Source organism: Eutrema salsugineum, unplaced genomic scaffold, assembly GCF_000478725.1.
Source record: "Eutrema salsugineum unplaced genomic scaffold, Eutsalg1_0 scaffold_16, whole genome shotgun sequence".
Classification (NCBI taxonomy): domain Eukaryota; kingdom Viridiplantae; phylum Streptophyta; class Magnoliopsida; order Brassicales; family Brassicaceae; genus Eutrema; species Eutrema salsugineum.
Genome location: NW_006256858.1, coordinates 1,583,650 through 1,605,799, shown reverse-complemented (window position 1 = coordinate 1,605,799; position 22,150 = coordinate 1,583,650). Strand labels below are relative to the sequence as shown.

Here is a 22,150-nt window from a genome sequence, read left to right as displayed (position 1 = left end):
CGTATAATCCTAGTGAAATTTCAAAACTCGGTTTTAAGCTTTGCCATTAAAATCCAATTGAAATCCTGACTGATGAATCAAAGAGGAATTTGGCAGTAGTAAAGACATGAAATGAGTTCCAAAACTCATAAATATCTTAATTATTATTTAAAATTTAAAATATCAGATTTTTTTTTATTAGAGCTGATGTGTCACATAAATAAATGCTGATGTGTCAAGATTGTGAGACACAACCCAACTTTTATATAATAGATTAGGCCAAGTAACAAATGTTGTATCCAATTTTTATTTGTTGTTGATTTAATCTCTTCTATCAAAAGATTAAGTTTTGTAATCAAAATAAAAACACGTTTTCTTGCATCTCACATCATTTAAATTCTAAAAAACGGTTATAAATTTCTCTTTTTATTTTTATAATATAATTATATCGTTTACATGTCGTAAAATAAAAAACTATATATGTTACAAACTGAAATACATAGTAGTAGTATACTTTTTATAACTAGCATCCTATTTTTTGTATAGTTTGGTTTGAATATTCTCAATTATAATTTGATACTTGCAAAATTATCAACCAATTCTGATCAATGATAAGTTAAGCTCACTTTGTTGAGTTTTTTTCTTTTGCTTATACCTTTCAATCGACTAATGAAACACACACACACACATATAACTGAACCGACCCGAAATAGACCAATCCTAACCTAGTAGATCACATTTTCCAAAAGGTGTTTGTAACGACAAATCTTATTCAAAATGTTACATCGCAATTACCAACCCAGGGGCATTCTGACAATTGAACTCGGGAACTTTCGCACCCTAAGCAAGAATCATACTACTAGACCAAATGCCCTTGTGGTCAGCTATCTGGTTTATAGAAATTTCTTTATTTTAGTATGTAATAGGTGCATTTTCTACACCACTAGACTAATTGACTAATCCCGGTTTAGAATAATGTTATTAATTTGCGCCGTTTCTATTCTTATCCCATTTTCGGGCATAGATACTTGCTTGCCCTTTCTCGTTATGAGGCTACACCTCAAAGAATATCTTTGGAGACGATTACCACTGTTATCAAGCAAAATTATGTTCCTCTCTGGATTGTAAGACCGAGTCAAAAAATTATATGTAAGTAATATAAATTATATTGTCCTCATCATACCATAATATCTTTGTTTGGAAACAAATTTTCAAATTTTCAATATAAATCATCTATGATATGGTCAATTCTATATTAAAAACAAATTCATCTCACAGACATCCTTATGTGCCAATATATGTCTATGCTTATGTAAACGGCTCATTTAGGGATAAGGTAGTCTCATAGTCCAACCACCGACGAGTAATAAAACGTGCAGCTCACTTCTTCTTCAATTGGCATGCCTTCATATCTCAAACCTGAGCTATATAAACCAAAGAAGAAAAAGAATGTAACGAAAACTCTTTTAGATATTATTTTTGTGTTGGTCTGGAATATAAAATCTATTTTCATTGATATTGTTTTTTTTTAAGGGACTATTTGCAAATGCTTGATTACATGTTGTTTTCTTTGTGGACATCTAATTTATCAAAAATAAATATTAAAATTGTAGGATTTTTACTTTAAAGGTTAATTTTCCTAGCTACATCATATTTTGTTAATTGATCAGCAGCTTTATTGTTCCATTATGAGACCCAATTGAATTCTGCCTCATCAAATCTGTTCTTCCATTGTCGAATTCTCGAATCTCGATTGAGATTGTGTCAAACAAGATTCTTCTCCTCACCATTTATTAGCCTGAGATTTGATTATCACCTTCAAAATTCCTTGGCCATTAGCAACTGTGTTACATGGCCATTAGCAAATCAGCCAGTAAATTAACGTGCATATTAACAAAATAAAATATTACGGAGGAAAAAACATCCACCGTTTAACCGTTAAAATATATATATATATAGTATAAAAAGAAAAACTGAAAAAGGAACATATTTGATGCAATACACATCATTACCTATTTTCTGAATTTCTATCTTTGTTATTGCCATTTAGCAAACTCACTCTTAAAAAAAAAATCCTCCAAAGTAGTCAAAACAAATACCAGTTTGTTAGTCAAGGAACACTTGAAAGCAACCAACAAAATAAGTAATGAAATGTTAATACAAAACTAATATAAAATTGGTAATATAAAAAATGTATGAAATAGAATAGTTCAACTATGAAGAAAAAGTCTATTTAATATAACCTTTTGTCACGGGCACTGTTTCATTCCCTTGGACCCCTTCTCCTTCAAGATCTGTTTCTTCCTTCTTTTCCTCTACGAGATTTTGTACCATAGGCTTCCATACCCATTTATCTTTCTTGTCTGAATCCTAGAAAAGACTCTCATTTGTCTTTTGTTTGGTCGATCTGAGAAATTGTTTTAAATTTTAAAATATTGCCACTCTCTAAGTGTAGGTACGCGTGTATACTACGCAGTTTCATATGCTTTTACGTGTTTCTGTGTCTTTAATTCATTTCTGAAACTGAATTTTTCTTGTCTTTCAGATTCTGCGTTTGAAGTACAGTGAAACGTCTTTCAGGGTTTGTTTTTTTTCTCCGAGTTTTTTTGTCCTGTAAAAAAAAAACTCGGCAGCTCTCTCTCTCTCCTCAAGAAAGATTGATTGATCAAAATCTGTAAGTCCATACATTTCAGTTAGTGCTCTGATTTTGTATTCATGAATTTAAGTTTTATCGATTTCTCCCCTCATCCTCTAGTTTCTTTCGAGATTAGGGATAAACAAGATGAAGTCTTGAATCATGGGGATTAGTTTAACAATTTATATAATTTTGGTCATGAATTTACCTCTCCGGCTTTGCATTTGCAGATCATTTGCAAAGGAAAACTAAAAATGGGTAAGAGTTGGTTTTCTGCTGTGAAGAAGGCCTTAACTCCAGAACCAAAACAAAAGAAAGAACAGGTTTTGTAACCCTTAAAACTATCTTCACATTATTCACATTTTTTAGTTATTTTCATAAAGACAAATGTTTTGTTATCCTTCATTAGAAGCCCCATAAGGCCAAGAAATGGTTTGGTAAATCCAAGAAGTTGGATCTTACCAATCATTCACTGCCTAATAGTACTCCTCGTGTTGTCAAAGACGCAAAACGAAAGGAGATTGAGGAGCAACAGAGCAGACATGCTTACTCCGTGGCTGTTGCAACTGCTGCTGCTGCAGAGGCAGCCATTGCAGCTTCTCAAGCTGCTGCTGAAGTTGTTCGTCTCACGGCAATATCACGTTTCCCTGAGAAATCAAAGGAAGAGATCGCTGCCATCAAGATTCAGACAGCATTCAGAGGATATATGGTACATAGTTTTTGTTTTCATTGTGTTTCAAACTTCCAAGTGTGTTTCACATTTCCAAGTCTAGTAACTATAAAGGTGGTTCTGTTAGTGGAACAAGTTCATCACTTCTTTTGATACATAATTTCAGGCAAGAAGAGCATTGCGTGCCTTGAGAGGCCTTGTGAGGCTAAAATCTTTAATCCAAGGGAAATGTGTGAGACGTCAAGCCACATCGACATTGCAAAGCATGCAAACACTAGCTAGGTTACAATATCAGATTCGTGAGAGGAGGCTCCGATTATCTGAGGATAAGCAAGCTTGTGCGCGGCAGCTCCAACAAAAACACAATAAAGATGTTGCCAAGGTAAGTTAATTCTCACAGGATGTTTACAGTTTTAGCTTACACAGTTAGCTTTTTTCTTGATCTTGATATACTTGTGAAAATTGATTTTCGATCTTGGTTTCCAAATGTAGCCTGCGAAAGTTAGTTACAAACTTATGATTATATTACGTTTTGTGAAATAGACTGGAGAAAATTGGAATGATAGCACATTGTCGCGGGAGAAAGTTGAGGCAAACATGTTGAACAAGCAAGTAGCAACAATGAGAAGAGAAAAAGCGCTTGCATACGCATACACTCATCAGGTATCAATCTTGTTTTCTATCTTGCTCTAATGTCTTTTACACCAGAAATCAAGAAGATGAGTCTCAAAATGTTGAAAACTATGAATATGCAGAATACGTGGAAAAACTCATCTAAATTTGGATCTCAAACATTCATGGACCCGAACAACCCGCATTGGGGTTGGAGTTGGCTAGAACGTTGGATGGCTTCAAGACCAAACGAAAACCTGCCAACCACAACACCAGACAATGCTGACAAAAACTCTTCTGTGTCGACGAGCGTAGCAAGCCGTGCCATGTCTGAGATGGTTCCACGCGGCAAAAACCTTTCACCAAAAAGAAAGACACCAAATAGTACTCAAAGAGGTTCAAGCCCAAGAGTGAGGCAGGTCCCAAGTGGTGATGAAGACTCAAAGAGCATGTTGAGTATCCAATCAGAGCAACCTTGCAACCGTAGGCATAGCATTTGTGGCTCAAATGCATCCACTAGAGACGATGATAGCTTAACCAGTATTCGCTCTCAGTCAGTTCCAGGCTACATGGCACCTACTCAAGCTGCTAAAGCAAGAGCTCGGTTCTCGAACCTTAGTCCAATGGGCTCAGAGAAGACAGCAAAAAAACGGTTGTCCTTCACTGGATCTCCCAAGACTGTAAGGCGGTTTTCTGGTCCTCCGAAGCTGGAAGGCAATGGGAACAAATAAAGATACTGGTCTTGCTTAAGAGGAGATGTTTTTAGAAGAATGGATATAGTTTATATCTGACACTGTTGAGTAGGTGCAAGTTCTGGAACAGACATAATATCAGAAAAGATTCTGCTGTGTCTTTGTTTATAGCAATTCCCTTCATTTGTTTTTGGTTTTTTTTTTTTTTTGGTTACTGCTACAAACTTATTTATTTGTTTGATTTTTGATTGTTTTTTTTTTTGTTCAAAGATTTTTGATTGTTTTAACATCTGATTTTTCATGTATCTTTCAACTGATGAGGAGACAAACATAAGCAAGATTGATGATTTGCAAAGTAATGTCTCATTTCCTTCTGATATATAATGGATTTGAGGATAATTTTTTTGATTATCACAGCCATAAGAAAATGATTTTCACGTCAAGAACGTATCAAAGTACCAATTACCATCAAGATTTGTAATTTGTTCCCAGAGAGCTCAAGTAATGTATATAACCAGCCGCTCAGGACCAGTCTTGAAAGTTATGGGGCCGTTTTTAGATAAACAATATAAAGGGGCTAAATTATAAATAAAGAGAAATAAAAGGGCCTGTAAGCCTTTTTAGGATTCTAGGGCTTTCCCTTCATTGGTCGGATCGGACGACGTTTACATCTTCTTCCTCTTTTACTTCATCTTCTTCCTCCTCCTCTTCGCATTCATCAGTGTGTTTTTGGGGTGAAATTGAGAAACAGTGAGAGAGAAAAAATGAGCGGAGCTGGTAAGAAAATCGCCGATGTCGCTTTCAAAGCTTCGAGGACTATAGATTGGGACGGGATGGCTAAGGTCCTTGTCACCGATGAGGCTCGCAGAGAGTTCTCTAACCTCCGTCGTGCTTTCGATGAGGTTAACACGCAGCTACAGACCAAGTTCAGTCAGGTTCTCTTCCGATTTCTTTCCTTATCCTGATCTGATTCTTGAGCCATCTCCAATTTTGTTCACTGCTGGGTTTAGAATTTTTAGATCTTCATCATTTCCGATTCGACGCTAGGATTCTGGATCAGGTCATTCATCAATTTTTTCAGATTTTTGTTGGTGACACTCGTTCTTATATTATATATTGTTTTGTTTCCCATAGTTGATTCAGAAATATATTTTGTTAAGATCTATTTTTCCTTTAAGACATAGTGAACATTGTTCCCTGGCCTTTGTTTATTGCTCATTTGCATTTGAAATGTCGAATTTTAGTCAAGGAAAGATCTGACCATTTTTCTATTTGATAGCCTAGTTCTACTTGTGCTCTGATCATCTTCATTTTAGTGAGACATACAATTTATCTCACTAAATTGCCATTTTCATAGAAATCATTCATGCTCTAATTCTTGTTTTATGTCTTTTGGTTTGTGGAGTGATTCTTCTTTTTGTTTATTTTATGCAGGAACCTGAACCCATTGATTGGGATTTCTACAGAAAGGGCATTGGGTCTGGCATAGTGGACATGTACAAGGAAGCTTATGACAGTAAGCTCTATCTTTCTTTTATTTTCTGAAAATCTTATTGCTGAACAGAACCTGACTACGATCGTCTTTGTGGTCTTGAAACTTAGTGCAACTTGTAATTATCATTCGCACCTGCAAAAATGCTGACCTATATGTTATGATACAAAATACACCCACCAATTCGTTTCAGCTAGATTGTGCGTAGCTATCTAGTGAAGTCTCGAGAGAGATGTGCTCCAGATGGTGGTTGAACCTGAAGTTCCCAATTCCCATTTCTCTTTTCATTGTTGGCACTATAGAGAGAATAGAGTTACCAAAGGAATTTTTGAGAAACTAAGATGTGTTTTGTTTTCTCTTTCTGGTTTGCCGCAGGCGTTGAAATTCCCAAGTTCGTGGACACTGTTACCCCTGAATACAAGCCAAAGTTTGATGCTTTGGTGAGCAATAGCGTAGAAACTCGATTGATGTTTTTGACAAGGCCTTTTCTCAGTTAACTTTGGCTGTTTCTTTGGTGTCATGTTTCATGCTATATATATGTAGTTGGTGGAACTGAAAGAAGCAGAACAGAAATCGCTCAAGGAATCTGAACGGCTGGAGAAAGAAATTGCTGATGTCCAAGAGATAAGCGTAAGTAACAAATTATCTTGTACAAAGTTGGATTAGCTTGTGTACTTTTGTTAACTTTTTAAGGTTCTGATATTATGGTGATTTTTTTTTTTTGTAACTACGTGTTTGGCATAAAAACAGAAAAAGCTGAGCACCATGACTGCAGATGAGTACTTTGAGAAGCACCCAGAGCTCAAAAAGAAGTTTGATGACGAAATCCGTAACGACTACTGGGGATACTGATCAATGTTTTCTGTGTATCTCCGGCATGGAAAAAAGAAACTTTCCTTCTCTTTCTCTTTTACTGTGATTTTGTGAGCCAATCATAACAATAATAAGTACACCATTCACTTAAGCAGTGTTGAGATCTTCATTGGAGACCCAATGAGACAATGACGATAAAAACCCTTTTGGATTTAGTTATCAATTTCATAAATTGTTTCGTTTTTCGTTCTAAAAGGAATAATAAGAGTGATTACATCTCTTGTTCATTATATTTTTCATCTTCAAGGAATGGACCAATCTCTGACTCTTCACTGTTGCATTTTCTCTAATAGCTCAGGTTGACTCGTCACTGTTGCATTTTCTCACATAGCTCACATTGTCGTCAAAATGTGAATGAAGTCAGTTGACCAATTCAGCACGAATCTAAACCAACATTGCTTTGCGAACTTTGTTTGATAAGTCTTCCGGTTTGTTGTTACACGAAAGCAACATCGACTTATAGCAATGTGCTTAAAAGTAAGAGCTGTAGAAAGACAGATGTTTTTATTGGTCTAAAGAATCAAGATCCACGTGCTGTTCTCCTACCCTCCTCTCTGTACCGAAAGTCAGGTTTTGGCCTTTTGCCATTAATTATATCAAACAAGAGATAAGACCATTTTCCTCTTTAAAGCAAAACAAGTATCTGTAAAATGCATGAGCCAGAGATAATCTCGTAGGTCATGGTCTCATGTCTATCACGTGTCTATCCCCCAAAGAGTGTGCATTTGAGGGTATATTCGTAAACTGATACTCCCATTCCCTAACTCCATAAATAGGTGATGTTTGTGTGTCTCATCTCCAACCAAAAACACAACAAAGAGCTTCCCAAAACCTCAACACAAGGTAAGTTGACTTATAACCCTTTTCATGTGACTTCAAGGTCAACTAATGAGACCATTGAGCTTTGCTTCAGCAACGTACAGAAACAACAGTGGAGGGGGGAAAACAAAATGGAAACGGGAACCTCATCATCATCATCATCAGGCTTGGTTAAGGCCAAATCTGAGACACTCACAGAAGCTCTTAAGTCTAGCTCACTCGATTTCAGCAATCGTGGAGGCAGTAGCCATGGGACATTGTCATCTCCGAGCCAGAGCGGCAGCAGAAGCAACAACAGTAGATGGAACACACACATAAGGAAGGCCAAGAGTGCACACCCTGCTCTTGACCTTGCTCGTCTCACTGGTGGTGCGGCTCTTAGCCGAGCCTCTAGTGCTTCCCTTGGTCTTTCCTTCTCTTTCACGGGCTTTGCTGTGCCACATGAAGAGATCATTGCTTCAGAGAAATCATGCAGCAACGACGATATCTGTAAGAAAAACCATCAAACCAAAATGAAGTTCTTGATGTAGACAGTAGACTCTTGAGTTATTATTATCCTTTGATGTTGCAGCGGAAGTTATTGAAGCAGCAACCAGTAGTGTGGTCAAGCTTCAGGCAGAACCAACCTTTCCAATATATCTGAAGGTAAACCATTTCCCCGGATAGATAAGTTTTATGGGAAACATGGGAGAATTGATCTTTATGATACTCTCTATTTGAGCGCAGGCACTGATGGAGATATGTATCTAAAATCATCAACACCCAAAAGTCACTAGAAATATTATTTTAGATTTTGCTGCCATTGGTTAGTCCAACTTCAGTGGGGCTGATTGTATCTCATATGATGTTTTCTTTATTCTCAAGAATTTCCCATTCCCCCCCCCCCCATAATGAAGAAGAAACAGTTAACATTTTTAAAGTAGTTTTTATCATCCTCGTTGCATTAAGAAAAGCATCATGAATCTTCCTAGACATTAAAACCTCTGTTTTGCCTTCTCTGTTTGGTCTAACTTTGGTGCACGAAAGTCAAGCTTAGGAGGCTCTACTACAATTTACTGGTTTTTCGGCAACATGTGAAGCAGAGCTTCACACTGGACCAAAAGGTTATGGTTATATAGGTATTACTCTGCATAAATCAGAGAAAATTTAAGCCATATTTCTGTAGAAATATAATACAATAATTTTCTTGAATGTTAAGGCGTATGGGGACTTTTGCTTGCATAATTTGCTGACCAAATCAATTCTTGCAGTTCATAGACATCACATACAAGGTAACTACCAAAGGAATGGCATCGTCATCAGAAAAGAGCATCTTGAACGGTATTAGTGGTTCAGCATATCCAGGGGAGCTTCTAGCTCTCATTGGACCTTCTGGAAGTGGCAAAACCACACTGCTCAATCTGCTTGGTGGCAGATTTAATCAGCATAATATCGGCGGCTCGGTTAGCTACAACGATAAACCATATTCTAAGCACTTGAAAACCAGGTTAATAGAAGATTCAAGTTCAGTCTCTAGATGATGAAAGTGTAGATGCATGTATGATTTGTACAATTGACACGGGAAAGCACCATGGCAGGGTTGGATTTGTGACACAAGATGATGTTCTGTTCACTCACTTAACTGTAAAAGAGACACTAACCTACACAGCTCTTTTACGCCTTCCTAAGAACCTCACAAAGCAGCAGAAGGAGCAAAGAGCTCTCAGTGTTATACAAGAGCTTGGACTGGAAAGGTTCATTACCATCTACTTCTATCATCTAACAGTTAGGCACTTCCTCATATAGTAAAGCTAATAAGTGTTAAGAAAATTTTGTCAATAGGTGCCAAGACACAATGATTGGAGGGTCATTTGTTCGTGGTGTCTCAGGTGGGGAGAGGAAAAGGGTTTGTATTGGGAATGAGATCATTACTAATCCTTCACTTCTTTTCCTTGATGAACCGACTTCTAGTTTGGACTCTACTACTGCTCTAAAGATTGTTCAGATGCTACAGAGTATAGCAAAGGTAAGACATCCACTCTTTACAGCTCCAAAACCTGTTTTTTTTATATAGATTTGTCCACATCCGAGTTCTTACTTGTTGGCATGCAGGCCGGGAAAACTATTGTTACAACAATCCACCAACCATCAAGCAGGCTCTTTCACAGATTTGACAAGCTGGTTGTACTCAGCAGAGGAAGCTTGCTTTACTTTGGGAAAGCATCAGAAGCAATGTCTTTTTTCACTTCCGTAGGATGTTCTCCTCTACTCGCCATGAATCCAGCAGAGTTCTTGCTAGACTTAGCGAATGGAAACATGAACGATATCTCCATACCCTCAACTCTTAAAGAGAAAATGAAGAATGAAAATTCTTGCAGCAAGATTATATCTTCCAAGCCAACTCCTACAGTTGTATATGAGGTGAGACAAGGATGAGATGCTTTTACATTTCAAGATAGCTTATAGAGGTATATCATATTAACTGTGATGTTGATGCGGAAACACAGTACCTTGAGGAGGCTTACAAGACACATATTGCAGTCATGGAAAAGAAGAAACTTTTGGCTCCAGTTCCTCTTGATGAAGAAGTTAAAGTGATGATAACTTGTCCCAAGCGAGAATGGGGATTAAGCTGGTGGGAACAGTACTGCATACTTTCTTTAAGAGGATTCAAAGAACGGAGGCATGACTATTTCAGCTGGTTAAGAGTCACTCAAGTTCTCTCCACTGCCATCATCTTAGGTTTACTCTGGTGGCAATCAGACATTGAACATCCTAAAGGCCTACAAGATCAGGTATGAAAACATGTTTAGTTATGGTCTAAAAATTATCTCTAGATAGTCTCTTACCTTGAAATGGAACACCATCTGCATCTCAGGTAGGGCTACTCTTCTTCATTGCCGTATTCTGGGGATTCTTTCCGGTGTTCACAGCGATCTTCACGTTTCCTCAAGAGAGAGCAATGCTGAGCAAGGAAAGGGAGTCCAATATGTATCGATTAAGCGCATATTTTATGGCTAGAACCACAAGCGACCTGCCGCTTGACTTGATACTACCTGTGCTTTTCCTAGTAGTTGTATATTTCATGGCAGGATTGAGACTAAGAGCTGAATCTTTTTTCCTAAGCGTGCTCACAGTCTTTCTCTGCATCGTCGCGGCTCAGGTATATATGTGCATTAAAAACAATGGACGTGCCGAACATAAAATGCTAACAACTAATGATGAAAATGTTGTTTTAGGGACTTGGATTAGCAATTGGGGCGAGCTTCATGGACTTGAAGAAGGCCACAACTTTGGCATCAGTAACTGTAATGACTTTCATGCTTGCTGGTGGCTACTTCGTAAAGGTAAAAATATACAGCACTTTAAAGCCAAGAACTTTCTAGTATTTACAAACAGGTTTGGATAACAAACTACATTTTTCTTACCTTAGCTTTCTCCACATTCAGACATGTTCTAGATAAGTTTGCCTGTAATTAAGACCTATGCATTTTTTTTATTTGGCAGAAAGTTCCAGTGTTCATCGCTTGGATACGTTTCATGTCATTCAACTACCACACATACAAGCTCCTTGTCAAGGTACAATACGAAGAAATCATGCAAAACGTAAACGGAGAGGAAATTGAGAGTGGGCTTCAGGAAGTGAGTGCCCTTGTAGCCATGATTATTGGCTACCGTCTCTTAGCCTACATTTCTCTTCGAAGGATGAAGCTCCTCTCTCCTTCTTAAGGAGTTTAAATACAAAAATGGCACTTAACTTGTAATATTTGCTTGTTTATAATACGTATATATCCACTTGATCTGGAATGTAACTCGTCAACGATATGTGAAAACTTGATAATATATTTAGGTTTCCAAAACTGTACATGATGTTCTCAATATCATTCCAAACAGCTGACACAACAGGTTGGTATCTCATTCCTCTCCAAATCATATGTGAAAAAGCGTGAGGGTTGATTCCGCGTGAGATCTACCTTTCGGAACCAAACCACTGAGACTAGTGCCACTCATACTCACGTGATCTCCATGGACGAGATTAATCTGAGAAACTGGCAAAGTAAAAGTCTTCTTCTCCGACCATTGACTCTTCTCAGCATCTTCAATAACCAAAACATCCATAGTTCCATCACTCAAATCACAATAATAGTCGAAAGCAGCTACTTTTCCTTTGTAGTTCATGAGACCTGTCCTTCGAGACCACCTTTGGAAGATGTGAGCACTGTTGGGAAATCCAAATTCAATGAAAGTGAACTCTTTTAGAACTCAAGTCGAAACTAACAAGCCCACGTTTCTATATGCATCATTACATGCTCTGTAATACATTACACCGTTGATGGAGACTCAATGCGAATCAAGATTGGGTTCATGTGGAATGTGGCATTCGATCTTCCTCCACTAAGCTCCAGCTCCAAGTACCAATACTCGAACTTCTGTTCTGTGTTCTCCACAAAACACTACCGACCTTCCAAAACAAGTGGAGCACTTTGTATTAATCATGAACAAGATCGTGTCCAAAATAGGCGACCCCTTTAGCTCCAGGTCTCATTACAGGCAATTCCACAAACTGCAGCGTGTGGAGGTTACAAATTCGCAGTCTTTCCCTATTTTTAAAACACGCCAAGCCACGAACAGCGTCCACGAAGTAGAAGCCTGGTTAGGTCTTTGGTCGATCACAAAAACAGATGTGTCCGAGCGAAGATCATGATTCGATTTCGACGATGTGATCAACGCGTGCTTGCTCCGTTTCTGGCCATCCATAAAACACGCGAAGAAACAATAACGCTGTGAGGATTTGAGGAAAAGGGAAAAATCGAGAGGAGATATGAGAAAGCCAGATTTTTGAGACACACTTGAATCTCATCAGAGATTTCGCCGGCAATCTCATCAGAATCTCGATCAACAGCTCCTCAGGGATCTCCGGTAAAGGCAATTTCTTTTTCTTTTAAAAACAAAATTCCTCCAACTTTACTTCTCTGCAAGTCTATGCTTCTACTACTAACTATAAATGCAAAGGAAAAACCTTCTAATTTTAAGCTCATTCATAATCACTTCCATAAGCTTATTCATTTTTTTTTTTGGTGAATCCATAAGGTTATTCATAATCACTACAAGTTATGAACTTTCAATAGTTGTAGTGATTATGAATATATTAATCCACAGATTCCGATAGGTATATTCTATTAACTAATTAAATATATTAATTAGTATTAGTTGAAGTGGTAAACTCAACTTTAGACTCCACTATTAAGATGACCTCAATATGTTAAAAGAAAGCACCAAGTTTCAAACTTTGTTCTATTAAAAGAAAAAGGAAAAAAAAAAGAAGTTAATGGCATATATGACTCGGGACTCGGGAGGTGAAAAGACAAATCAGACAGATGCTCTGAACTATCAGAAAGGAACAAAAGAGAAACAAATATTTTTACTCTTTTTAATGCTTGAAAGATCTTGACCGTTGATCCTTGGCTTTATGGGTGGATGGGGTAAGCATTAACTACGTGGTCCTTGGACAATCGCTGTAACTCCAACACGCCGATTAGTGTGACTGATATGTATATTCTTTCTTTCTTCTTCTTTCTCGAGAAAAAGGAAACCTTTTTGCTTTTCCCTCGACTTGCAGAAGAAAGAAGAAGAAGCGACATACACAAGGTTTCCTTTCATCCTTCTATGTTCACTTGTGTTCCTCTTTCTTACCTTTTGAATTGGTTTTCATTCTCTCTATTTTTTGTGGTATTTCTTGGAGAAATGTGGCAAATGTGTTGCCTCTAGATGTTTTGTTACGGCCCTTCCTTGGACTTTGAAACTTTATAAAGCTCTGTAGAAGAAGTTGACGGGGAATTTTATGTTGTTTGGTTCTTGAAATTGGTAACAAAAATCGATTTTATCTGGTATATGTTAGTGAATTGGGTTTAGACATTTCTGATTTCTCTCAAATTTAGAGTCTTGTTTAGCTCTCTTTACCAATTGTTTTGAATGTTAAGAACAAAACTCAAATATCAAATTCTCTAAAACTATATTCAATATAAATTGTGCCTCGGTGCCATTTCACAGGGCATTACTTTATGGTAATAATCATGGAGCGGCTGAAATCTTCTCCTCCACTCATGATCGTCTCGGATCTTGATCATACCATGGTATGATATGTTTCTCTAACTCTCTTTCCTTTCTTTTAGCAAGACAAAAAACAAAAGAATCTTGTTTTGATTCACGTTTTGCAGGTTGATCATCAAGACTCTGAGAACCTCTCTCTTCTGAGGTTCAATTCATTGTGGGAATACGCTTATCGCCGTGACTCTCTTCTTGTCTTCTCAACTGCAAGATCACCGATTCTTTACAAAGAATTGAGAAAAGAGAAACCCTTGTTGACTCCTGATATCATCATTACATCAATAGGAACCGAGATAGCATGTGGTAACTCCATGGTTCCTGACCATGCTTGGGTTGAATCCTTGAACAGCGATAAATGGAACCGAGAGATAGTCTTAGAAGAAACCAGCAAGTTCCCTGAGTTAACTCTTCAGCCGAAAACTGAGCAGAGGCTACACAAGGTCAGCTTTTACATTGATGAAGGTAAAGGTGAGGCAGTGACCAAGGAACTTTCACAATTGCTGGAGAAACGTGGCGTTAAGTGTTTACTTTATCTTTATGTTTTCTTTTTTGTGAGATTATTGTTACTTGAAAACCAAACTGTTTTGTGATGATGTTATTGTCTTTATGTTTTCAGTTAGATGTCAAGATAATTCACAGTTGGGGAAAGAATGTGGATGTTATACCACGAGCTGCAGGAAAAGGAGAGGCCCTCGAGTATCTTCTCAAGAAGCTGAATGCTCAAGGAATATTCCCTGTCAATACTCTTGCTTGCGGCGACTCTGAACACGATGCTGAACTATTTAGCATTCCTGATGTTCACGGTGTCATGGTAATAATGCTCACTCATCACAATCTTCTCCTCCATTTTTACCGAAATCCAAAACCTTTACTGGTTTTGTCTATGTGTTTTGTGAAGGTGAGCAATTCCCAAGAAGAGCTATTGAAGTGGCATTCTGAAAATGCTTTCGACAACTCAAAGGTTATACATTCAAGCGAGAGATGTGCGGATGGGATTATTCAAGCTATTGATCATTTTAAGCTTGGACCAACTCTTTCTCCAAGAGATGCTTCTGAATTCTTGAGTCGGAAAACGGATGTTGCGAATCCTGGTCAAGAAGCTGTGAGATTTTACTTGTTTTACGAGAGACTGAGGCGCGGTGAGATCAAGAAGTATGAGTCATACATAGACAGCTTCAAAGAGTCATGTGTAAGTAAATTAGGTGCAAATGGAATCCATATTTGTGTATAAGACTTGAGTGGACTAATTTCTGTTCGTCTCTTTTTCTTGGAACATTTTCAGCACCAAGCTGCTGTCTTTTTACATCCATCAGGTGCAGAGAAATCTCTGAGAGACACCATTGATGAGATGAGGAAGTATCATGGAGACAAAAAAGGGAAGAAGTTTTGTGTTTGGGTAGATCAGGTTCTGGTAATAGACACCATTCCTGGGAAATGGATAGTGAACTTTGATAAGTGGGAGCAATGCGGTAACAAAAAAGGCCATTTTTTTCAATCTGACATTTGATGACTTTATGAGCAAGTCCAGTGATTTATGAATCGTTTGGTACTATTGGCAGGGGATGAGCGTAAATGCTGCACAACAACTCTCGAATTCACTTCAAAGGTATCAGTTTCTCAGAAGTCTGATAAGATTAGTATCTTGATTCTTGAATGAAAATGAATTGAAACAAAAAAATGCAGGGAGAAGAGTTGGTGTGGGAAAAGGTGAAGCAGATATGGTCGGAGGAATCAGAGGTGAAGGATGATGATAACACTTCCTGGATTATCTGAAATCTTGGAGACTCTTGTGATAAACAGTCTCCGGGATTTGTCTTCCCTTTCCCCATATAGGATTTTTTGTAAGTTTTTGAATTTGTCTTTTCATAAGCTTAAAGAAAATAATTTGAGATTGGGCATAGGTTTAAGGGAAAAAAAATAAAAACTCTGAGGGCCCAACCGGGTTCGAACCGGTGACCTCTTGATCTGCAGTCAAATGCTCTACCACTGAGCTATGGACCCATTGGTGATCTGCATGGCTATTTACAAAAAGTTAACTAAAAACAAATAACTATAAAATTTGTTTCCTTATATTTGGAAGTGTGGTCAACAGACAAGTAGTTATTTTTGTCTTTATGAATATTAATAGACCTCATGACAAAGTAGATAATTTTATGAACAGGATTCTCCTACCTCTTAATTTCTCTGGTTCATATATATTTTCCCTAAACTAAAAAGTTTAAAAACCAGAAAAAGAAATAGAAAAAATGATTAACACCACCTGTCACCACACCCGTAGTAGTAGAGGTTGGAACCACATCTAAGAAATGAACCATATCTCTATATATCTTGACTTATATAGCCCTCCTCATCATCATCTCTCTTTATTTATTATGTTATCCTATGAAAACCGAATTTCATTTTGTTGATGTAGAAAGCAAACTTCCTATCCTTCACTCGTTTGGACAAATATGAAAATATGATATCATTCTATATGATACTTGGCAGTTATTTATATCTCAATTTTTATATAACGGGATTCTCATCTTGAAAACAACAACAAAATTTGTTTCCAAACAAATGTGACTAATAGGACAAAAAAACAAGCAAGTTGATGTTGGAAAACAAAACATAATTATATATCTAGATTTGAGGATTCCCGCCTTATCCCATTTTAAAGGAAAGAACAAAAGTAAGAAATTTAGACAAAATCTTGACTCTGTGTTACTAGATAATTATTATTTTTTGAAAAAAAAATATCTTACGGTTTTAGGCTAGCTATTTAGATTAGTAAATAAACTTATGTACCATCACTGAACTCAAATTATGTGCCATCATTTAGAACAAGAACAAACAAAAAAAGTGAGAGAAGTTCAAATTGTTCTTCTATTCGTATAAGAAAACAAACAAGATGAAGAGGTGGTGAAACTCTTCAAGTAAAGAAAACAAAACTATAATAAAAAGATATTTCCTCTGTTATTTTGACACAATTTCATTCAGATTAATTTTTCTTATGAAAGAAACCTTTATTAAATATATTAGTAATTAAATATAACTGATTTAGTTCAAAATTTATAAGCTTTGAATAAGAAGTAAAGAATTGAATATGAAGAAACAAATCACACTGAAACTATAGAATCATACCCCATTTCTCTTAAAATATATTATATATATATATTATATTTATGATGCATCGACTGAATCAAATTGAATAAAACTATTGGTTGTTTGTTGACCCCAAAAAAGAGAAAAAAACAAAAATACTGAAATCTTAAAAATAAGAAAAGGCAGTGTAATAAATTAGATAAAAGGAAAAGAAGACGATCTCTCTCTCCTTCTCAATCCTCTCTGTCGTTCTGGTTTTTGCGCAATGCTTCTTCCATTTCTCTCTTCCTCTCTCCTTCTCCGTCTCTCTTCTCCGATCATGTCCCCTGATCCCTTCTCCTTCCTTTCTTCCCCTCATTAATTATTTTAAATTTCGACCATTAATCCTCCGATCGAGATCCATTCATCGACGGAGAATCCAGATCGATCCCCGATTGATAATAATAGAAGAAAATTTAAAACCCTAAGACCTAAAGAGAGATATGGAGAGTTCCTTAGGATTCATGGCGGTTTTCGCCGTCTCGGGAAGCGTGGTGTTCCTTGCGAGTCAATTCCACAAGCGTCTCCTCTCCGATTACATGGAGAAGTTCGAATTCGAAATCCGTACGCAATCTCGGCATTTCTCGATTTATTTTTTGTTATTTATTTTTCAAAATTGATTATGGAATTTTGAAAAAAATTGGGGGAAAATCGTGTTTGTATGATAGGATCGAGAGAAAACGTGGTGATGAAGAAGAAGGTGAGATTCGCGGCGGATGTGGTAGAGCCGTCGGGGAACAACAAAGAATATCGCCGGAGACGCTCTTCCAAGGCCAAATTCGATAAGCAATCGAAGATGGCGGCAACTCTTTGAAGTTTTTTTCTTTTTTTTTTTTGGTGTGTGTACAAAAGGAGTCATAATGTAAATTATTCATTGGTTTGTGATTTGAAATGCATAATTAATTTCGGGATTTTTTTCTCTCATTTGAATCTGGGCGAAAAACCTTTAAGTCTTCCCATGGTCAATAGTTTTCCTCTTTTTAACCTTTCCTTCATTTTTTGGGAGGGTCTTACTTTTACCTGTAAATATTTCGTTTTTGTATATACAAAATGTGATTGCTAATTACTTTTTTGTGTCTTTTGGCCTTCTTAATCATTATTAGGTTTAAACCTCAAGGGCTTACACACATATGTTGCGCTACTTCTTAATTACAAGTTCCCAAAAATGATTGCTAATTATTGGCAGTGCAATAGAGTGATGTAATAACGATTCAATAAAATGATTTTGTTAATTTTGCAATGAGTTAAAAGCACATTAATTATTACAAGTTGACACCGTAATTTTTTAAAAAATATATAAAATCTCATTTTATAGCATGAATGCAAAATTCAAGTCTAAACTAACAATTTCGGAAGTAAAGTGACAGCAGAACCTTAAAGATTAATCAAAAAGCAAGATTTGTCAAAGATTTGGGATATATTTAAAAAACAATTGTTTAAATGTAAAAAAATTATACAAACACCAATTAGTTAGAAACGTGGTCTTTAAACTAATGAAAAGGGTACCGTAAACAACCCGAAGGGTCACAGGCCAAATTAAAATGTGGCTTACGAGTTGATGGAATTGGTCATATAATTGAATAATATTAATCCTTTGACGATTATAACGTGACGACATGCATACTTTATTCAACCATGTATATAATTCTTATAATAGTAAGTGAGGATGACGACATAAAAAAATAGAGAGGGTAAAAAGGGACTGCTCAATTAGAAGGTTCTTATTCGTTAAGATTGGAGATTATCACCATCATAAGCCTTAGTATAACGACTTGATTTTGTTTGTTTTGGCAACGAATCATAATCATGTGTTATGTTTTTGTTCTATTTGTAGGGTGGGCCGGTGATCGACGACGGCCCAATTTGTTCTTCTGTATTTTTAGGAAGCTTGTCTCTTTTTAGCAGATATTTTTTCCTATACAATTGAAGCATGCTCCATACTATTAAATTACATAACTCTTTACCAATTGTGTCCCTTCTTGTAGCTTGAATTTGAAATCATCGTTAAACCTAAACTTTCTCTTCCATATTAGATAACTTTGCACAATCTTTAATGGATCTGACTATCGTTATAAAAGAGGGCAGTTCTAATTTTTTAGTGGTGTAGTGCGAACAAATCTAGATGTGACCTTTTTCTTAATCTTTGTTTTAGTCGAGTTAGGAATTTTAATGTTTTGTTTTTGTGTAATATTTCACTTCAGTAGCGATATATATTTATATTGCATATTTGTATATCTACGACACTATTACTTACTGCCCGATTGATGGAATAAAAGTCCATGGGAACAAACTCTATTGCTACACGATATTCGGCAAATATAACAGGTCACAAGTCTATGTAAACTTTTTTTTTTGCTAAAAGGTAAATATCATAAAATGAAAATTTAGGATGTACAATGAGTAGAGCCTACAAGATTGGTACCTTGGCAAAAATAAAATAAAAAACAAGGTAACAAAGTTTCAGATTGGGAAAAAACATCAGGGAAGTCAGCCGAGCCACTGAGACAAGAGAAGAGCAGATGTTGCGGATATCTCTGTCCAGGGCTTTGAATATAATCGCTGGAGGAATGTGGTGCTGATTATGCAAGACATTATTCCTTTGCTTCCATAAGTGAAATATCGTCGCCTGAGCAACTAACTTTCTTAGGATTGAAGAGACACTTGAGGAATTGGTCCTTAAGTGTATGTAAACTTGTGTATACAATTATTTCCAATTTCTCAATCTCGCTCCTTAAGTCAAGATCCTTTTTTTTTAAGTTGACAACAACATATAATATATCGTACCTCGGTACCTAATGGTTGGGCTCTTGTATGATTTTGTATAAATTTTTCATTTTGATCAGTCATTGCCAGATGCAACATGAGCCAATGGCACAGCGTAGTTTTTTTGTCCATCGAACTTTTTTTTGTTCAAATAACAATACAATTAAAACATCGACGATATATATACCTTAAGAGCATGAACATTGCTGAAATTCATTTGGGTTTCTTAATAATTTTTTTAATATTTTTATTAAGATGGAGAGAATGATGATGAAACATCTGTCAAGGAAAAAGTGAAGAAGGAAAAAATAATTTTTTTCCTCCACATTGAAGAATCAATTATGTGCATCCACCTGTTTTAAAAACGTTTCTTATGCGTTCTAATATAAGCGACGTCTCCTCCACTTTTACATGCTACACTGATTAAAATAATAATATTTATTTGTAAGAAATTCAGCAATGTTCATGGTCTAATGATCTGGTTTACCTAAGGGTTCAAAGACACTATGGTAATAAAATCTACAGACATGACGCAATTTTTGTTTTTTTCGTTTTTAAATTCAGAAGAATGGTAAAGTATCTTAAACATAGATGTATTATTCTAACAAAATGACTTAGATTAGTTAGATATATCTATCTCTTCAAGGTGTACCACATATTTTGAATTTATGTCAACCATACGTTAAATAGAGGAAATTAGTATTCCAGTGACCAAACATATATTTTTCGAAAATTTTATGCAATATTTTTCAGATCGTTTCGCGTTTTATTACGTGCATGTGCCCAGATCATAGACCAATTAGCTGTCTGAAATATAAATGTCTGTTGTTCCATTAAATGCCATGATTCGTAAATTTTTATCACGCCTCAATTCATACACACGCATCAATTCTATTGTTTTGATAATTTTATACGTAGATTTAATTTCGACTTTTAAACCAATTTAAATTTTATATACCTGTAACATGCTGACCAAAAATTAAATATAGTATGAAGCAATCATATTGTAGTCGAAAAAAGACAAATAAAAGTGAACTCGCATCTACAGTAAATTGTAAGATCTTCCAAATCAAAATTGGCCATATAGTTCGCATCTAACAGAGAAGTTTCCGAAGTACTGAAGCATTTTCTTCTTTAATTATTGTCTAATCATTTCTAGTTTTCCTTTTAAGATATATAAGAACAGCCTCGATCAATAAAGAGTTAAAGACTGTTTTTGGTACAAAAAAAAAAGTAAACACACACTTTTTCCATCTATTTTTTTTTTTTTAAACTTTTCCATTTTCCTCTATTTCTTACATACCATCATTTATGGACGAACATACAATTACAAATTTAGGATTACGATGATCAATGCTGATACATTGATCATAAACGTTTTAAATCATTGCATATAAAAGATAAACGGGCAATGCAAAACTTGTATCAGTGATTTACAGTAGCTTGTTGTAAATGCATATATATAGTATACAATTTGAATCCAAGACTTCTCGGTAATATATAGTCTTTGCAATTTTTTTCGTTAGCAAACCATTGAACAAAAGATTTCTAGATATAGAAATTGTCACTACTTAACAAACCATTGAAAAAAAAATTAATAATAATTCACATGCACATCACAACAAAGTGGTTTTTCACTAAATTACTATTATATGTATTCTTTTTTTTTTTCCGGCTTACTGTTATATATATTCAACGTAATGAATTCGAAGTACCTTTCATGTCACGGGCTACTTGGCATGTTTTAATGAAATTATTCTATGAAAAATTGAAACATGTTTGGTCATGAGTAAATTCTTGGTCAGAAAACTTCTATTTGGAGACATGTTTACCTCCCATTCTTTATTTTGTTAGATTATTTTATTTTTGACTTTGATAGGAGCTTCAAGACAAAGGTATGTTTGAAGGCGACGAAGAATCTAACGGCAGTCGAGACGTCGCCGTTTCTTAGCTCTACGGCCGCACGGCATGTATGATGTATGAGAAGCAATGCGTACTTCTAGTTAAGGCTTGGCGTAAACACTAAGGTAGACATATATATTTCCATAAGAAGCTTTTAAATTTTCACGTGCGACATTTACGTGATGTAATCAACACTTTGAAAATTATATGCAATATCTTGTAACTTTCATATCAAAATCTAAAGAACTTTAACATTCTATTATTGATCACTAATCCCTAATCCTTATAAAATGGTTGGATATAGTTTTCGAGTTTTTTCTTCAGCAATAACAAAGAATTATAGTATCTGAAAAACAAGTCCGTTATCTCGACCAAGGAGACAAATTATGTAAAAAAGAACGACTTGGTTGCTCATTAATTTTATTTCCTTACAAGACATAACTTTTAATTGTATTTCTTATGGCCAAACTGATACATATATTGGTCTAATGATTTGGGATCAA

General features: G+C 35.9%; 6 protein-coding genes and 1 non-coding gene across 10 annotated transcripts; 5 read left to right on the top strand and 2 right to left on the bottom strand.

Moving 5' to 3' along the window:
- Nucleotides 1–2,263: 2,263 nt before the first annotated feature.
- LOC18021650 (protein IQ-DOMAIN 1) lies at nt 2,264–4,921 on the top strand. 2 transcript variants are annotated; one of them, XM_024157831.1, is made up of 7 exons: nt 2,264–2,434; nt 2,525–2,653; nt 2,845–2,937; nt 3,027–3,323; nt 3,451–3,666; nt 3,828–3,947; nt 4,040–4,921. In XM_024157831.1, exons 3-7 carry the CDS (start codon nt 2,869–2,871, stop codon nt 4,625–4,627), a joined length of 1,290 nt encoding a protein of 429 aa, XP_024013599.1. In that variant the 5' UTR covers nt 2,264–2,434; nt 2,525–2,653; nt 2,845–2,868; the 3' UTR covers nt 4,628–4,921. The 2 variants fall into 2 exon arrangements, with proteins under 2 accessions (XP_024013599.1, XP_006403817.1); XM_006403754.2 differs by having other exon boundaries at nt 3,024–3,323.
- A 280-nt stretch (nt 4,922–5,201) lies between these two features.
- Nucleotides 5,202–7,183, top strand: LOC18021649 (ATP synthase subunit d, mitochondrial). The gene is made up of 5 exons (XM_006403753.2): nt 5,202–5,523; nt 6,023–6,104; nt 6,456–6,520; nt 6,624–6,710; nt 6,831–7,183. The coding sequence occupies exons 1-5, from the start codon at nt 5,353–5,355 to the stop codon at nt 6,930–6,932; spliced, it is 507 nt and encodes a 168-aa protein (XP_006403816.1). The 5' UTR covers nt 5,202–5,352; the 3' UTR covers nt 6,933–7,183.
- A 587-nt stretch (nt 7,184–7,770) lies between these two features.
- On the top strand, nt 7,771–11,554 carry LOC18021648 (ABC transporter G family member 27). The gene is made up of 10 exons (XM_024157738.1): nt 7,771–8,261; nt 8,344–8,417; nt 9,023–9,258; nt 9,350–9,505; nt 9,594–9,777; nt 9,864–10,172; nt 10,259–10,546; nt 10,630–10,914; nt 10,991–11,098; nt 11,259–11,554. The coding sequence occupies exons 1-10, from the start codon at nt 7,904–7,906 to the stop codon at nt 11,478–11,480; spliced, it is 2,220 nt and encodes a 739-aa protein (XP_024013506.1). The 5' UTR covers nt 7,771–7,903; the 3' UTR covers nt 11,481–11,554.
- Nucleotides 11,555–11,681: 127 nt separating this feature from the next.
- On the bottom strand, nt 11,682–12,806 carry LOC112087792 (putative F-box protein At3g52320). The gene is given in 6 exon segments (XM_024157784.1): nt 11,682–11,970; nt 12,059–12,063; nt 12,214–12,404; nt 12,407–12,552; nt 12,554–12,690; nt 12,801–12,806. Coding segments are annotated over 6 exon segments (774 nt in total).
- Nucleotides 12,807–13,254: 448 nt separating this feature from the next.
- LOC18021647 (probable sucrose-phosphatase 3b) lies at nt 13,255–15,896 on the top strand. 3 transcript variants are annotated; one of them, XM_024157754.1, is made up of 8 exons: nt 13,255–13,400; nt 13,803–13,885; nt 13,970–14,374; nt 14,476–14,670; nt 14,758–15,048; nt 15,142–15,328; nt 15,419–15,465; nt 15,543–15,896. In XM_024157754.1, exons 2-8 carry the CDS (start codon nt 13,814–13,816, stop codon nt 15,630–15,632), a joined length of 1,287 nt encoding a protein of 428 aa, XP_024013522.1. In that variant the 5' UTR covers nt 13,255–13,400; nt 13,803–13,813; the 3' UTR covers nt 15,633–15,896. The 3 variants fall into 3 exon arrangements, with proteins under 3 accessions (XP_024013522.1, XP_024013524.1, XP_024013523.1); XM_024157756.1 differs by lacking the exon at nt 13,255–13,400 and adding an exon at nt 13,460–13,616; XM_024157755.1 differs by lacking the exon at nt 13,255–13,400 and adding an exon at nt 13,460–13,639.
- TRNAC-GCA lies at nt 15,789–15,860 on the bottom strand. Its single transcript has one exon. It is a non-coding gene; the product is annotated as a tRNA-Cys (tRNA).
- A 1,244-nt stretch (nt 15,897–17,140) lies between the features above and the next one.
- LOC18021646 lies at nt 17,141–18,048 on the top strand. Its single transcript, XM_006403750.2, has 2 exons — nt 17,141–17,546; nt 17,651–18,048. The coding sequence occupies exons 1-2, from the start codon at nt 17,426–17,428 to the stop codon at nt 17,794–17,796; spliced, it is 267 nt and encodes an 88-aa protein (XP_006403813.1). The 5' UTR covers nt 17,141–17,425; the 3' UTR covers nt 17,797–18,048.
- The last annotated feature ends 4,102 nt before the right edge of the window (nt 18,049–22,150 follow it).